The sequence below is a fragment of the Papaver somniferum genome, chromosome 11 (genome assembly GCF_003573695.1).
Source record: "Papaver somniferum cultivar HN1 chromosome 11, ASM357369v1, whole genome shotgun sequence".
Lineage (NCBI taxonomy): Eukaryota > Viridiplantae > Streptophyta > Magnoliopsida > Ranunculales > Papaveraceae > Papaver > Papaver somniferum.
This window is the reverse complement of record NC_039368.1, coordinates 27,852,459-27,869,578: the sequence shown is the minus strand read 5'-3', so window position 1 is coordinate 27,869,578 and position 17,120 is coordinate 27,852,459. Positions and strand designations below refer to the sequence as shown.

Sequence of the window (17,120 nt, the reverse complement as noted above, 5' to 3'; positions counted from 1 at the left end):
ATTATCCAAATAGATGCAAAATTTTAAAAAGAAAAATACTCAGATCCAATTAGTTACCTAAAGAAATTCAGACCCTAATCAATTACATTTGTACCAAAACGGACATAATTTTCAACTTTCGTTTTTTCTTTTCTCAACCCATGATACACAGAATAGAATTACAATCACTTATCCAATACCATATATATAAAAAGAGCAAATTCACATGAACTCGACGTCTTCTGCTTTCTGTTCAAGAATGATAGTGGCCAAGGCAAGTCTATAGGATACAGATCTCGGATTCCTAACCAACACGAATATCTCCTGCTCTTTCTTCTGCTTTTCCTGCATGCTCTCCCACTGCTCCCTTCTCAGCTCAGCAAGCAAATATGACTCACAGAATGCTTCAGCTACTGGTTTCACACTGCAACCAGTACACTACCAAAATTAAAATTCTAAAGAGGGACAGAGTAAATTTATCGGTATGATAACAGAAATATACACTAACCTTCCTAGAACAAATCCAGCAGTTACAAAGCCAATCGGACACCTAAAAGAGTCCCTCTCTGCGGAATGTTCTGGTGTTTTAAGTTCCGATTTACCATAAGGTCTTTGAACATAACATGACTTTATTATATATGACTCTGGAATTTGAAGTCGTTCCTCTTGATCGTCTGATCTGCAGTAATAGACAACCCAATAACACACTTATAAAGTAAATCTTAAAAACAAATACCATGTAACCCAATTAATAGGTGCATCTCTGCTTTTTTCTGCACATAGGATAAATAGCTTCTAAGTTTAGTGAAGGTGACTGGGATAAATTGATTACTTCTAACTGTAACATTCAACAAAAGTTGAAAGTCGTCATTAACGGAATAATCTTCCAACCATTTTCATACTAATACCAGGTTATGGTTGTCACCTATTTTATTTTATTTTTTGCTGAAAATCAAGACCACAGAAAATGAGTTCATAGTAAAAGATATCAAACACAAAGATAATGATAAAGAGAATAATAAACCTGGATATCCACAGTGAAAAATCACTAAGGCGGGGTACACAAACAACAGCTCCATCCTCGAAAACACCTTCTTTGTAGGCACGTATATGGACCCTAAGGAAACACGGTTTCCAATTAGCAGGTCTTGGATTAGCCAGTTGTGGCGTCTGTATGACATTGCCTTCACTATTCAGCATCTCAGAGAAAGCCTTCAACCTCATTTCTGCATCAGGGAATAAAAGTAAATGATCTCCATGGATTTCATTCATGTAACTGCGTAACATATCGGATGTCCTTGCGATAGATCCTTCAAAAAAAGACTCGTCTTGTTCTTGTAATGATGAATGAATATTGTTGCCTAAGTCTGCACATGACTTGCCAAGGTTTATCTCTGTACTAGAAGATTTCTTACAGGAAGCTTGAATACCTCCCTCACTAATAATGGAGCCTTCGACAGAAAACTTGATGATACTCCATGGAGGTGGTATGGGCACCCTTGGAGGCCTCATAGCTGGAGGACGGAGTTCCAATTTTTTGTCAGAGACAGCAGCTTCTTCAGCCTTGAAGGATGAGTATGCCTTGGAATCAGGAAAACCAAATGGAAAAGAAGGCAACCCAACCTGAAGTGAACAGTTCGTTAATGGCGAGATTTGAAAACTTGTCAAACTAGTGACTCCATAGAGATGTACTTACATCACATGCAATCTGGTGCTTCTCTCTAAAGCCAATAGCGCGAGCTCCACTGGAGACGAGAGGAAGCCAGAAGGCCTTGACCCAACTTAATGGAAGAATGATACACCACCTAACAATTTATAAAAAAGTTAAAAAGCAGAAGTTAGGTTTGTCGAGAATATAAAGCAGAAAAACCTTGAATTCAAAAAGAAATAGCATCACTATTTTCGTGGTATGAAGACTGATTGAATCTTATAGAACTATATAAGCTTGAGATATATAGGAAACAGGAACAGTAGAACTCAAAAAAGACGGTTGATAGACCTTGCATAAGAGCTCCGTTGGTCATTGTCCTTCAAAAGCAAAACAGGGCAAGATCTAGATGACTGTGGCATACATTCAGAACTTGATACCCTTGAACTTGTGCCGTTCATATTAAAATAAGCCATGCGTCTTTCATGTTTCTCCATGCACAGAAGATTCTCTTCCAGCGGAAGACTTGAAGAATTCCGACTGCGCCACATGTCCTCATAGTCAGATAGTAAAACACTATTTGCTTCAGCTTCGGACCACAGTGATGATATGATTTCTTGATTCTTGTCCAGTGACCTACCCAAGGTAGCACATCCATCGAGACAATTTTCTTGTGCGTCAATCTTTCCAGAATGCGCATCCATGACACCTTCAATACCCTTTTTGGGCAAGTCACGAGGGTCTTTCACTGTCATAGATAGAATTGCACCAGAAGGAAGGTGCTCAGCATGTTCAAGGATGTAAGATTTTGAAATCTGGCTTCCAGTGTTACTATCGGTATCTATACATTTTGTCAAATGGAAAGACGTGTCCAAAGACCTGCACAACCAAGCAGCTACTGAGACACATGCGCCGTCTTAACTTGACTAGTAAATACATGTCAAAGATGTGACTCACTCAGAAACAGGATGTAGTATCTTTTGAAGAACTTGAATTGCCTTAGAACCCATAATTTCCAGCTTCGAAAGGTGGCCGTCAAGCGGGAAGCAGTTGACACAGATACCCATCTCTTTACTATTCTGCCACCCATAGAGACAATGAAAACGAAATCACATAAGGTGCGTAGGGGTACCTTTATCCTACCTTTCTCACAGCATATTGACATCAACCTCTCAGTCCCACATGGATATATCGACAGAAATGGCTGAATTGTCATAGCTCTTTTTTGAGTAACTCACTTATAGGTACCTGTTTTTGAGTTGCATCTGTAAGAGCATCATATCCTTCAGCGAAAGCAGCAGCATGTATCCACACCCACAGTTGACGAAATGGAGAACCGCGCGCAGAGTTTGATGTGAATTCAAATTCAGCTCGACTAGAGACCTTCAAAGATTCACTCTCAGTATTTTTCCTAGTGACAGGTCGCCACATGTATGTTACTGGCGCGATTGGTGCTCCAACGTGATATAGCTGCAAAAAATGGTAAGATTATATTCAAACATATGATATCCTTCCAACATGAGAAAGGTGACAACAGAGTCCTTACCAGACAAATGACCTACCATAGAACTTCCATAACAAACTCCTGAAAGTACAGAAGTGGATTCTGAAGGGGTTGGGACCAAAACCATTCTTAAAATTGACATTAATGAATCCTGCGAATATACGAAGTACAATAAACAAAAAATTTAAAGGCCAAGTCAAAAGTTGTATTTTTGTAATGATCAAAAGAAAAGATTTCACATGGCTATGCATACAAGCAAAATTTCCAAGAAAGTTTAAAGAAAAGGGGAATGCCTACCTCTGGACCCTCCAATTGGACAGGACGATGGTAGCTCGCATCATGTACAACTGTACCACGCTTAAACCATTTCAAAAGAGCCCTTGAACCTCTTCCACTGCAACTCATTAACCCATAAACCACCATCATACATTACATTTGATCTAAAGAACAGGAAAAAGAACAAGTAAAAGTTATAAGCAAGAGAAGTATTTCACCTGCCATGCAATCCTTCAGGAAGATGAAATCCCCAGTGTTTTGACATGCGAAACCGTTTTGCATGCCAAAGATGTGTTCTAAGCCTCTTCGTCCCATCTCCTGAAGCACAGAAACCTCTCTCTGGATTACTTGATAATTGAAGTCTCCGACGAATTCGACGAGGAACCTTCTTGTTCCCATTTTCTTCTGCCGGTTCAACTTTATCAATTAACCCTATTTTTTTCCTTTTTCTAGATTTTTTCTTCGTTAGACGATTATCATGACTTCTAGTTCTTCTTCTCTTGTTCCGCTGAGATTTAAAATCGTTGTCTAATCGATTTGAAGCTACTGAATGCAGTGATTCCAACTCAGAAGCTCGGGATTCCACAAATTTTTGTACATTTAGGGTTCTAGGAGGGTGAACTAAAGCTGGTCGACTTCTGATTTCTTCAACCGCCATCAGAAAAATACTAAGTTTTCAGGATTTTCTTTTTTTCGACGGTGTTTTATCAGGGTTTAAGCGAGGAAGACAATAAGTAAGGGTTTTATGTGGATTTGGGGGTTTAATTGCAGGCTATTGGATTAAAACGACCGATGTGGGTATATTTTGTTCACCCACGTCAAATCCGGGTGAAACAAAATGACGTATATTTACCAGATTCCCTTTCCTCGTTGCTTTATAGAATCTCTACAGAAGAGGAGGGTAGCAGTAGTACAGTGTTATCCAGTTGGGCGGCTGGAAGAAAAAGTAGTTTTCATTTCCGTGCCCTAATTTGATCCATGGCGATGAAGAATCTGCTTATCTTCCTATCAGCGTTACTCGCTGCACTTCTTGCTGTCTTCTTGATTCCAACAACTACTACTGAAAGTAATACTTAGCCTAAGTTTTACAAGAAATTGGTCATTTTTATAATTTGTTGGTTTGTTTTTGTTTTCCAGGGTGGTGGAGTTTGAAATCACGGTTGTCTTCTTCTTTGGAGGTTGCTGATCTTGTGGTAACAAATGCAGTTATCTACACAAGTGATTTCTCACTTCCGTTTGCACAAGCTATGGCTATACGCAATGGTCGCCTTATCCGAATTGGTACTCACTCTTCTGTTCAGGTATTAGTTACAAAAGATGTCAATCTCTTATTCAGGCATGCGGTCCTTTCGCATTGCAAAAAACTGGTCTATTGATAAGTACTAATTGATTCTTTTAGTGGTCGATGTACTGGTAATATACTTGGCTCCTGATGCTGGTGATATGAAAATTCGACGGAATAGGATGTTGTTTTTTGTTGAGGTTTCTGTAGAATGATCTTCTATCTGAAAAAAATATATGTTATGACTTTCTCCCCTTTTCTAATGCACTTGTAACAATGCAGGATTTACTAAGACATGGAACTAAAGAGATTAATCTTAATGGAAAGATTGTGGTTCCAGGTTTTATAGATTCACGTGTGCACTTCATTTCTGGAGGCTTACAGGTGCAGCGGCTACTCTTTATCTTTTATTACTAACTTAGTTTGTCTTAACTTGAATTTAGATAATTCTGTTTGTAAAGTGTGGGTTTTGATCAAGAGTGTCAATGACACCGTCTCAAATCTGAATGACTAATAATACGAAAAGGGCATCTAAACTAATGGTTTTGAAGCTGTTTGGCTCAAAACCCAAGCTAATGAGCTCAACCAAAAACCTGCCAGAGGTGGTGATATACCTTTTTTTTTATAAAATGGAATGTTGGGCAATCTGGCACTGTGGACTAAAGCCGAAACTGAATGTGTTTAGCTTTTCTATTTGGCTTCTGGATGTTGATTGAACCCCATCTGAGATTGGACCTAACAAAGAAGACAAAAAATAGTCGCTATGAATCAAATTGCTTATATATCCGGTAGACTAGAACATTAGAGATAACTTCATAACTGAGAATCATGTATATGAGCTTTTCCATGGGAAAAGTTGTCATTTGAAGGGCGAAACCTGGATGATAATACTGCTCATCTAGATAGGATTTTTCACTTCCATCTCCAAACATAATGATGCAATATTTGAAACTCACTTTACAACTGTGCTTTGGTTTGTCTTTTGTAAGTCAAATAGATTTAGTGCTATTTTCTGAAATGTAACTTGTGTTATTTGGAATATTGTTCACTGAGACATAGATGGCGCAAGTTGAACTCTATGGCGTCAATAGCAAAGACGAGTTTATTCGAAGGATTAAAGAAGCTGTACGAGGTAAGTTTTCTTCAGTATGCTAGTTACGTTACATAACCAACAAAATATAGGTGTAAAAGACAAAAATTTCTGAAATTGGTTGTCTCAAGCTTGTGCAAGGACCTAGGATCACTTTATCTGATGTTATTTTGTTGGCCATATAATTGTCTCCAGACTGAGACAAATTTGTTGCAACCTGAGAGCAGTGACGCTGTTAGAGATTTCTGTATATACCAAGTAACGATTGATGTGTCTCTCAAATACCAAATAGTACAATAAACAGTAAAAAAGCACCGTGAATTGCGAACTTGCCAAGATTTTCTTTTGTGATAGCTTCAACAGTACCACCTGAGACCTAGCTATTGATGTTCAGCATTACTGCTAGTCTCTGTGCTTGGCACAATTTATGTTATGTTCAGTTCAGGAGGCATGGACAAAGCCCCAAGAAAGCCTATTTAGCCTTCTGTTCTTACATCACATATGAAACCAATAGATTTAAGCAGGCTATAGTATGATACACATAACACATATCCTAGCGGAATAGAAAAATATTTCATATTTGTTGCGCTTCCTGTCTCTCAATGATTGTATCTGTACAAAACTTTACGAGCTCTACGTGAAAAGTTAAGAGATGGCTCGACATTGTAGTATATGAGCATTCTGTTGTAATTACATATTTTAAACAACTCATTACTTTACTTTTCCCCAGATAAACAACCAGGTTCATGGATATTAGGTGGTGGTTGGAACAACGACCAGTGGGGAGGGGATTTGCCGATTGCACGGTGGATTGATGAAATTACACCTAACAATCCCGTGAGACATTAAGCTAAACCAAATTTGATTAAAATAATGAAATGCTATCAATTAATAATGCTTTAGATTGCAGGTTTGGCTGTCACGCATGGATGGTCATATGGGCTTAGCAAATTCATTTTCTCTAACGATGGCTGGAATAACTAATTACACACAAGATCCAGTGGGTGGAACTGTCGTGAAAACTGCTGATGGAGGTAAAATCTGATCTCATCTCAGCCTTGTTTTTGACTATATTGGTACTAACTCATGATATTCTTCGGAACTCCAACTGGATAAACGGATTAAGTGTTGAAAACTTGAATGAGTTCCAGATATGCAAATTATTCTATCAGCGTCGTATGAGGTCCTAGGTTATGCTGCTAGAAAAATTACATAGATTGGCAGTATACAGATCCGTTGCTTGTCCAAGATATGCATGTTTATTGCAATTTTTGACCTTAAATAACTGTATTCTTAAGGCCTTCATGATGGTGTTAAATTTTGTCATTTTTACTACATAAAAATAATCATATTTTATTTCATTTTTATTTTCTTGATTATAACAGGCGTAGTACTAGTTAGATTCGTACTGAATCTACTCATAGTGACCTATGGGATGTTGTTTTCTTTTTCTGCAAGGAAAAGTTTCGCAGTCGTGTGCAATCAGCAGAATCATAGAAAAAGTGTGTTTACAATTTCGGTATTGAACTTTTACTAGAATTTGTTTGATAAAATTATATATTCCTTTCTATCTTCTGCAGAACCAACAGGCTTGTTGATTGATTCTGCAATGAAGCTTCTTCTGTCAGTTATTCCTGAGGTGTCAGTAGATGATAGGAGGGATGCACTGGTAAGAGCGAGCAAGTTTGCACTTACAAGAGGAGTGACAACAGTTGTTGATTTTGGGAGATATTTTCCTGGAGCAGAAGTAAAAAATGTTTGGGATGATTTGTCAGGTTTCATTTATCTCACGCTTTTGTTTTTTCTGTTTTATAACGTATTCTGTTCTGAAGTTATAAAGTATTTTATTTATCTGTTTATTGTTCTACAGGTTTAAGCTCAATGCCTCAAATTTGAGTTTTTTGCTTTTCTTCTTCTTGTTTGACCTTTATACAAGTTCACATAGTGATTACAGTTTCTCGATGTTCACAGATGTATATCAATGGGCAGATTTTAAGGGGAAAATGCTGATCCGAGTTTGCTTATTTTTTCCAATGGAGACATGGTCACGTTTACTTGTATGACATTCTTAGTTGTTCTCCTGTTAATTTCGCATTCATTTCGTGCATATATATCATCTTGATGGTAATAGGACTTAGTATGGTTGTCTTGGCTAGCCAAAATATTCAGTTGTAACTTCATGACCTATCTGCTGTGTTTATTTGGAAAGCTTTAATGACAGCCCAGGGTTAGACTACTACATATCACTCTAGAATTGTTGAAGCTTCCCCAATGAACATTGTAGATAAGTAGGTTTTTGAAATATGTGAAAGTTACAGATTTATTCAGTTGATATAAATTCTCCCACGTCACTATCCATTTCATAGTTCATTCCCTTTATCTCTAATGTCAGATAAGTTTTATCAATAGGGAGTCCTCCAATTCCCTTCGTTTACTATTTTGTTGAATCTTAACCCTATTTTGTAAGCAACTGTTATTCTAGGTCTTTCTTACTTACAGCAACCTCCTAAAAGAGAGGGACCTCACAATCAAAAGTCTAAAATTATTTATCCAGAACTTCCATATCTTCTTTACCTAAGACTACTTAATTAGTTGGATGGTTTTCTGACTTCTGCTGAGTGAAACTTTAAATAGATCATCCTCATTATTTATAATATTTATCTGCTAAACATTCTTTGATCTTTTTAATTATTTTTCATTTTCATCATTTAGGATCTTATCAACAGAACAGGTCGGGTTTTAAGCCAATGGATATATCTAGCTGGTGTTAAGACTTTTTCTGATGGGTCCTTGGGTTCCAACAGTGCTCTTTTCCATGAGGTGATTCACAGAAATTATATGTCTTTATTTATCTTGCATACGTCCTCTTTATCACGCATGCAAAAGGTTTTGTTTTAGCTTAAATATAGACAAGTAAGTTTCATCTTGTGTTCTTCTGGGATCATAAATTGTCAAGAAAAGAATAAGTATTTCTGTCGTCAGGTAAACACAAAGAAAAACACCATCTTTCGTAGACTTGCTCATCAAAATTTCATATAAGTTTTGATGCACTTAGAATCACATGCATAGACTCCGAAACAATCTAAGTCTTACGTGGACCGTTCATCAACTTTCATTAGTCCATTTGTTTTGTATATTTCTTCCATTGAGCACAACTTCTTGCTAGCGTGTATGTTTCTTTCTTGTTACTTCATTCGAATGTTTGTTAGTTTCAGTTCTTCTAAGTAGCAGTTTCGTTCATCAGCTATGCCTTAATTTTTCTGCAGTTTTATTAGTTTATACTTTAAATGTTATATCACTATCGTAATAGATTCACAATTATTTGTGTAGCCTTACATGAATGAACCTGACAATTTATGGTCTCCAAGTGACACAAATTGATTCTCCTTACAACATGACACTGGCATCGGATAAATCAGGACTTCAGGTTTTCCTACTCAACTTACAACTCATGTTATCTAAATTTCTTATTTATCTGAATCGAATATCATTACTGAAAGTTGAAACTTTCTCCAAAATATCAGGTTGCAGTTCATGCTATTGGTGATAGAGCAAATGATATGATATTAGACTTGTATGAATCAGTGGCATCTTCAAATGGAAGGAGAGACCGAAGATTCAGGGTAAGTCCACCTGCTAAATGGCTAACTCTTTGAAGTCCAACATCTGTCAAGTTGTTATATAACTCTTTGATTCAGGGTAAATCTTTAGTTTATGAAAACCAATTTGTTTCAGGTCGAACATGCACAACATTTGGTACCTGGAACAGCCGCCCGATTTGGTGAACAAAGGATCATTGCTTCAGTTCAGGTCAAGTTACTCTATTTCTTCGTGTATCAATTGATAGTGAAACTTTCTTTTCCAACAGTTACGAGTTTATATAAATTAGATTTAATCAAAGCCATTGATGTCAATATATCATGCAAGTTCCTTTATCTTGCCTATTCTTCTCACAAAATTTGAAATGATAAATGACAATTTTATTAGTTTGCCACTCTCTCTTCCACGCTTTGTGGACATAAACTGAATAATATTTCTCAACAGCCAGATCACCTATTGGATGACGCCGGTTCTGCTGAGAAGAAGCTTGGTTTGGAAAGGGCTGTAACAGGATCATATATGTTTGGGTCACTCTTAGCTGGCAACACAATTCTAGCCTTTGGTTCTGATTGGCCAGTGAGTTTCAATTTCTAATCCAGTTGCTGATACTCTCCAAATTGGCGATTTGAATATCGTCTCTGTAATAATGGTTTCTTGCTATTCATTTGAAAATATTGCTAAGCTCCATTCTTGCAGGTGGAAAAGATTAATCCACTGGGTGCAATAAAAACTGCAATGAAGAGAACACCTCCTGGTTGGGAAGATCCGTGGATTCCATCGGAGTGTGTTACCCTAACCGATGCTTTAAAAGCGTAAGGAAACTTATCCTATTCCATATTTTTATTGCCATGAGCTGTATTCCTGTTTTATAGTTCCCAACAATTTTTTCTTGTGATATCATTAATCATGTCTAGTTCGATGACTCCTCAATAGTGTCTATTGAAATTGTGCAATAATCGCATATTTTATGATTAACCTTTTCCTCACTGTGAACGATCAAGCATAGAGACCCCTATGTTGTCATCAACATAAAATGATGGTTTTGATACCATATGCACATTCAGTAAAATCAAGCTTGTTTGTGCAGATATAATTGGAAGTTTTACGCTAGCAACTCATAATGAATGTGTCAATCTTTCTCTGGTTTGAGTATATCTGATTGATCTCTCTAGCTCTGTTCTCTGAGTCAATGAATCAAGAAGTTTCTTGTTTGGATCCACCAATTGAACCTATGAGGTCTGTAATAATTTTAATTTTCTCAATGTTTGCTCCGGACCAGGTAAAACTAGATTCATTAAGCTTGTGTGATTGGTTTCAATCTAGCACAATATGAGACAACTTTTGTACTTATATGGCAGTTAAGTCCAGCTACTGGTCAGTTATCTTACAAAAGTAACAAATCAGTTCAGTATCTTCATTTGTCTTTTAAATCCTTCAACGCTCAACATTTATATGCTTTACTATTAAAATTTTAGTGTTTCTTGTTCATTAAATCAGATTTTTATCTTATATGTCAGGTCCACAATTTCAGCTGCCTATGCCAGCTTCCTTGACAATGACTTGGGATCTTTATCTCCTGGAAAGTTTGCAGACTTTGTTGTGCTTTCCACCAACTCATGGAATGAATTGGAAACAGATATAGCACCATCTGTTGAGGCCACATATGTCGGTGGTATACAAGCTTACCCAGCGTTGGAATCTGACATCTAACAAATTCTTCTGCAGAAGTGGGAAGTGCTTCATTTATTATTCAAGGATTGAAAAATTAGTAACTATTACTTCATTATTTTACCTTAGCGGACTCTTTACCTGAAAAAGAAGAGATGTAGGTAGGAGAGAATGATTAATGAATGCAATTATAGTATAAGCTTGTGATGGTGTGAACATGATTATCCTGAACCCTTCCAGGGCAGAACCCTCTGTCTAAGAAGCCTAGTCTAGGGGCTTCTCCATAATACCAATGACTAGGGGATTGTTTAGGGGGTGTCCTAGGGTATAGTAAATATCTCAGTTACCTTCTATCAGATTAAACCTAAACAATTAATAACAACAATTTTTTAATTCTAATCAAGAACACTCATAATCAATCACCATCAATAACCCAACTAAAGACACGAATGTACTCTTTTCATTTTGGTTTGACAAATTTACTCTTTTTTGGTTGTTGTTCCTCGTTTAGCTGGGGGCCCTGATTTCTAAACGGAGGACACGACCAAATTATACCCACTCCAAACGTTATAGGGGTCCAAAATGGGGTGAAAATACTATTTTAATAACCCTTAATCCTAAGATCCCTAATTCATGTCCATTACAAAACAAAAACAAAAAAATCAGATTTCTTTCTCTCCTTCCTGATCTAACCTAACGACCCCAAAAGAAAAGAAGAAAAAACAATAATCATCGATTGATCGCGTAATCGTCGATTCAGAAACTTTAATCGATAATTGGCTTTTCTATAATGGCTCGTACTAAGATAATGGTGATGGTGGGTCTGGTGGAGGTGGTGGTGGTAATGAAAGTAATGGTGCTGGTGGGTCTGGTGGAGGTGGTTCTGGTGGTGGTGATGATGATGACGACGATGATGGTAATGGTGTTGGTGGTGGTGATGAGAAAGAGGAGGAGGATGAAGGTAATGTTGGTAATGGTGGTGGTGGTGGTGGTGGTGAAGAGGAGGAGGATGAAGAGGATAACTCGCGCCCGCAGGCGTCATTGATGGTACAGGCGGAGGATAGAGTCTGAATTGCACCCAGCGTGAGACATACCCCCAACGTTTGCAGTTAGAACGTCTTCATAATTGAAAAACCAGAAGTGAACCTTGAGATGGTGAAAAAGTTCTACTTAGATATAAGGGCACGTGAGTCGTCTAGCTGATTTTTTTTTTAAAAACCTATATGTTGGGTCATCAATCTCTATAAATAGAGACCATTCTCTCATCTCTTCCTCACCCAAACCATAATTTTCAACTTTCACATTCGTACTCGTCTATTTATCATCCAAAAAAAAGAAGATAAAACACCGTGACTAGCCCTTACACTTACGAAGAAAATTGTGCCACTGTGAGAGCTTGGGTGATACTCAAATAACACTTCAAAGATCTAGAAAAACATATTAATCAAACATCAGATACTTGGTGGAACCGTGTATTCATAGTTATTGTGGCATTACACGGAAATTGTAATTTAAGGACTTTGAAACCCGTTAAGGAAAGGTTCGAGGGGATATTCGAAGAATACGAAGCTTTCAAAAAAGGATTGAAAGTTGTGAAGGAGTCCAGACCCAATATGTTGGGTGCTATAAGAGTAAGTCTTTCAACAAAGAAACACTTATAATCTCGAGTTTTGAACGAAACCAACTAACTAACTTATATATATTTGCTTTGTGTTTTCAGTGGGGGATGACTCTTGCCGGATATGAGACTATCCATGGGAAAAAGTTTGAGCTTGATAATTGCTATCGTATCTTGGAAAATACTACTTATAATTACAACCTATATGATTAAGTGTTTAAGCGCAACGTTCTTATCTACTGTCTTTCATTTCCTTCGATGTAACGTTATGCAACATATATGCCTTTTAAGATTCAATGAAATGATTTTTATGAAATTGAAAATCGTTATCCAGAGAAAGAGTCGTTAGGTATCGATCATGACGACTTTATATAACATTTGTAATGGTAGGTTAGAGTCGTCATTGCATATGAATAGCCCCTTGACGACTCCGTGTGTTATATTTACACAGAGTTTTTGGTTACAGAGTCGCCTGGGTATAAATACACAAAAATAACGACTCTTCCTTATCCAAGCTAGTTAGAGTCGTCAGGGTATATCATATTACCCTGACGATTTTTCATAACCTAGAAAAGTTGCAGGTTTGAGTCGTCATTTTTAGTGTCAATTCATTAACGACTTTGCAGAGTCGTTAGTGTATACACCTCACGACATTGACGACTCTTTCTCTGTGCTGTAACATAATGTCTATGATTCGACCACTTAGAGCACCATCTAGACAATTTGAAGAGTATAATTAGTTTACATGATTGTTTTGATCTTCAGGTTCTTCATTTTGAGGATTGGTGTCTTCATTTTGAGCAATTGGATCTTTATTTGCATCATCATTTAAGGCTTCCTAACATATTTTCATGATTTGCTATTCAGTGATATTTGGATCATGACAATCCAAAGCTTGGACTCTTAACCTTTTCACATAATCATTGGGGTGTTCATTGTTTATCTGAAACATCCTTCCGAGTACAAAGAGGGTGACTTGTTCTGAAATGAATAAGTATTTTTTGTATAAAGTATTAATCATTTCTCCCTAACTGGCGATGCTTCCTGATGCAATGTTGTTGTACCATGTGTATGCGCTACCTGTCAGAGACTTAGAAAACTCCTTCAGACGGACAACATGGTTGTACTCATGTTTTCCCATTGATTCCAAGAATCGTGAAACGTGTTCTTGAGACGTTCGATAAGTGTAAGTAACCTTTGGGAAGAATAACTTTTTTTTACGTCGGAAGGATATGGAGGCTGGTGACGATATACCGAGGATGTTTTATCCTTCCCACGATCCTCTAAAAAGCGTTCCAAATCTTCACGAGTGATGAAGCTTGATTGATCCTTCTCTTATGGATTATCCGAAGTGTTGTGTATTTCAGGATTAGTGCCGAGGGAACTTCCTTAGCTTGTCCTTTCTCTTGTCGACGTTTTTCAGACGACAGTTGCTCTGTCAGATCTTCAGATAAGTGAGAAGTTATTTTTGTGCTGATGTCACATCTCCTTAAGTCTTGGCCAAGGTCTCTTCCGTCTCCATAGGAACAGCTATGGTAGGAGGATTACTCCTTACTTATTCAAGAGTCCGCCCAGAGAGAGAATTGTTTCCTGTACAGGTATTAGTTTCAGCATGGACACCGGTATTGTTGGTTTGAAGGGTAGCATCAGTAGCACCACAGTTGTAAATGGGAAGAGTGACTGGAGTACCACTATTGTTGCTAGTTCTAGCATTGTTTGTGTTAAGGTTAGGGTTTGTAACTGAGCCTAACCTAAGATCGACCATCTTTGACAAATTGGGATTGCAACGGAGAGATTAATCTCCCACTATGGTCGCCAATCTTTTGATGGATAAAAACAAATTGCTGTTTTTTTTAGGAAAAGTGGATTATTGCACAACAGGTAGATCCTCAATTGAGCAAATTTCCTAAACCTTTAACAGATGCGCTGCAGGGAGATCAATCTGTAAGACTCCGACCTAAACCAAGACAGTGGTCATTTCAGAGTCAATTCAGTCACAAATAGGGATGATGGTTGATCTGTAAGAGGGAAGCTGAGAATCGTGTGAGCTCAATGAGATTGAAGGATTGTGGATGTGTTGGAGACTTCTGCAAGTTTGATGAATGTCAGTGAGTTCTGATTAGATTAATTGAGTTTTTTCAGATAAGATTCGACTGAGAAAGTTGTGTTTAGATAAGATAAGTTCAGTTAAGTTATCTAATCATAGATTGATGAATCTATTTATATTGCAGAAGTAGTTAACACAGTGATCTCTAGTAAGTGTGACGGTTGTAGAGGAGTGGAAGAATGAAGAAGTGGAAATCGTGTTTTAACCAGTTCCACAGACGTGAGAGAATTAGTTGATTGTACATCCAGTACTTTGCTAACTCCTTCAACTGCTTGCACAACTTACTCATATTTCTCATCGTGGATGTACGCTTGTGTTGTAGACCGACAAACCAACACCCTAGTGAATATCCCCCATGTGACATGACTGATGTCTCATGAATGTGGAGTCTGCAAGGCATATGCGTATTTAATTGGTCAATTATTGACTTGGATAGACCATGAGTCTTAGCCTTGATGAGTCGAGCACAATGGATGAATGTGATATGCTCTGAGACTCATGGATTGAGCATAGGGTGTATGCTGGGACAGTTTTAATATACATATTCGAGTCTGATGAATTACGATGTATCATTTTACCAGTTGAGGCAATAATGATATTCTGATACTTTGGATCGATGAGCGTTGGTATAATGAGATTGCTCGATCATGGACTTATTATGGTATGTCGAGCATTTGACAGAAAATCAGATATTGCTGGGTTATGTAGAGTGCTCATTACCAATCTAATATGTCATGAATTGTCGAATGAAAAAGTAGGAAATAGAGTATTAATAAATATTGAATGATTGATAGCTGTCCAATTGAATATTGGATGATCGGCTGAGTGGATGGCCCTCCAAATCATGTTGCTCTCAGAAATTCGAGCAACAAAAATGTTGGTAGCAAGATCGAACATTAAATATTAATTAAAATACTGATAGCTGGATCAATATGAAAATTATTGATGTTTATCAGAATTATCATAAATCTGAAACCCTAATTTTGGAGAACTCTGGATCTTAGAGATGGATAGTTGTCCAATGTGGGTGAGGAAATATCTACCAATTAATGGGCAGGGGAGCCGGCCATTGGTGGTGGATAAACGGTTGAACGGTTTGGAGAATTTCCCAGAAAAAAATTCACCAAAAATATTGAAAAATATCCAAGATACAGAGGATTCTCCAAAAATAACGAAGAAGTGTGGGACCGCCGACCATGGTGGTGCAAGGGCCACCATGTCCCACGTGCATCTATTCCTGAGAGTTTTAGGTATTTTGTTGAACACTTGTGCAATATTTTGGATTTTCAGAAAAGTTTGATCTTGACTGAAATCCTCAATTTTTGCATGAATAAGCAGGTAGGACTTTGCTCGCACATCCAATATTTTAGAATATTATGTATTGGTGAAAAGGCCTGATGGTCGTGGGACCACTTGACTTTTGTAGGCTTTTTGAAGGATTGAGAAGAAATATGGAAAACTAAGAGTTTGCATGAATATGGGAAATCAAGAGTTATGGAATAAATAATAACAATAATAAAATAAAGAAAAGTGAGGAGGTATGGGACCGGCCACGACCGCAGTACGATCGGCTGCCCCGGTCCGTGCACCCCCATAATTTTTATTTTACTTCATTTTCCTATTCTGCATAAGTCACCATATTTCCACATTCATCCATATTTTTGGATGCTCGTTCGTGCATTATTTCTAAGTACACCCGCACCGTTTTCTCGAGGCTTACTCGGTGGTGGCCCATATGCCCTAAAAGTGAATATCCCCATGAATTCAGCTGAGAAAAGCCGTGAATTGAAGTAATAAAATATTATGATGAAAATATAATATTTTATAGGAATTCAATTGATAAATACTGCACTATAAGTAAATAATTGATGGCTCTAAACTAGCAGGCAATATGTCTAGGAGCATTATATTTATTCGAGAATCAAGGTATGGGATAGTAGAAGCATCATACTCGTTCAGAATGTTTATTCTGCATAGTCAGAGAACATTTGTGACATTCTAAAAACGTTATTGCTCTATACTGGTGGTCAATCCATCTGGGAGTCGTCCAATCATTCTCGATTCTATATAGAAGTGAATACTGGAATTTCTCAGTATTGTTGATGAAATATGCAAAATATTGAAAGCTCGCTGAGAAGCTTTAATGATTGTGTATTTAAGCATGATCTGAAGAGGGTATACACTCAGTTGGAGATTATCGTGACATAAGCTTTCATGTCTAAATTATAAAATATGAATTTCACATACTCGTCTGAAGCTAGGTCAGATATATGCAAAATTATGATTTTAAAATTTTAGCCTTTGTTAAAAATCCATCATCAACACCAGATGAAACCAATTTCATAATA

The 17,120-nt window shown here is 37.3% G+C and overlaps 1 protein-coding gene and 1 pseudogene across 1 annotated transcript; one reads left to right on the top strand and one right to left on the bottom strand.

The window, feature by feature from the left end:
* Position 1: 1 nt before the first annotated feature.
* LOC113321374 (ribonucleases P/MRP protein subunit POP1-like) lies at positions 2-4,230 on the bottom strand. The gene is made up of 10 exons (XM_026569283.1): positions 3,626-4,230; positions 3,429-3,525; positions 3,190-3,282; positions 2,876-3,097; positions 2,585-2,706; positions 1,979-2,506; positions 1,676-1,784; positions 1,004-1,602; positions 488-658; positions 2-403 (listed from the first exon to the last, which is right to left on the bottom strand). The coding sequence occupies exons 1-10, from the start codon at positions 4,063-4,065 to the stop codon at positions 202-204; spliced, it is 2,583 nt and encodes an 860-aa protein (XP_026425068.1). The 5' UTR covers positions 4,066-4,230; the 3' UTR covers positions 2-201.
* A 72-nt stretch (positions 4,231-4,302) lies between these two features.
* Positions 4,303-11,243, top strand: LOC113321375 (annotated as a pseudogene).
* The last annotated feature ends 5,877 nt before the right edge of the window (positions 11,244-17,120 follow it).

Coding starts and splice junctions, on each gene's coding strand:
- LOC113321374 (XM_026569283.1), bottom strand. CDS start 4,065: ATGGCGGTTGAAGAAATCAGAAGTCGACCAGCTTTAGTTCACCCTCCT. Junction 3,283..3,428: donor TCCAATTGGAGGGTCCAGAG/GTAGGCATTCCC, acceptor GTATATTCGCAG/GATTCATTAATGTCAATTTT. Junction 659..1,003: donor TTTTCACTGTGGATATCCAG/GTTTATTATTCT, acceptor CTATTACTGCAG/ATCAGACGATCAAGAGGAAC.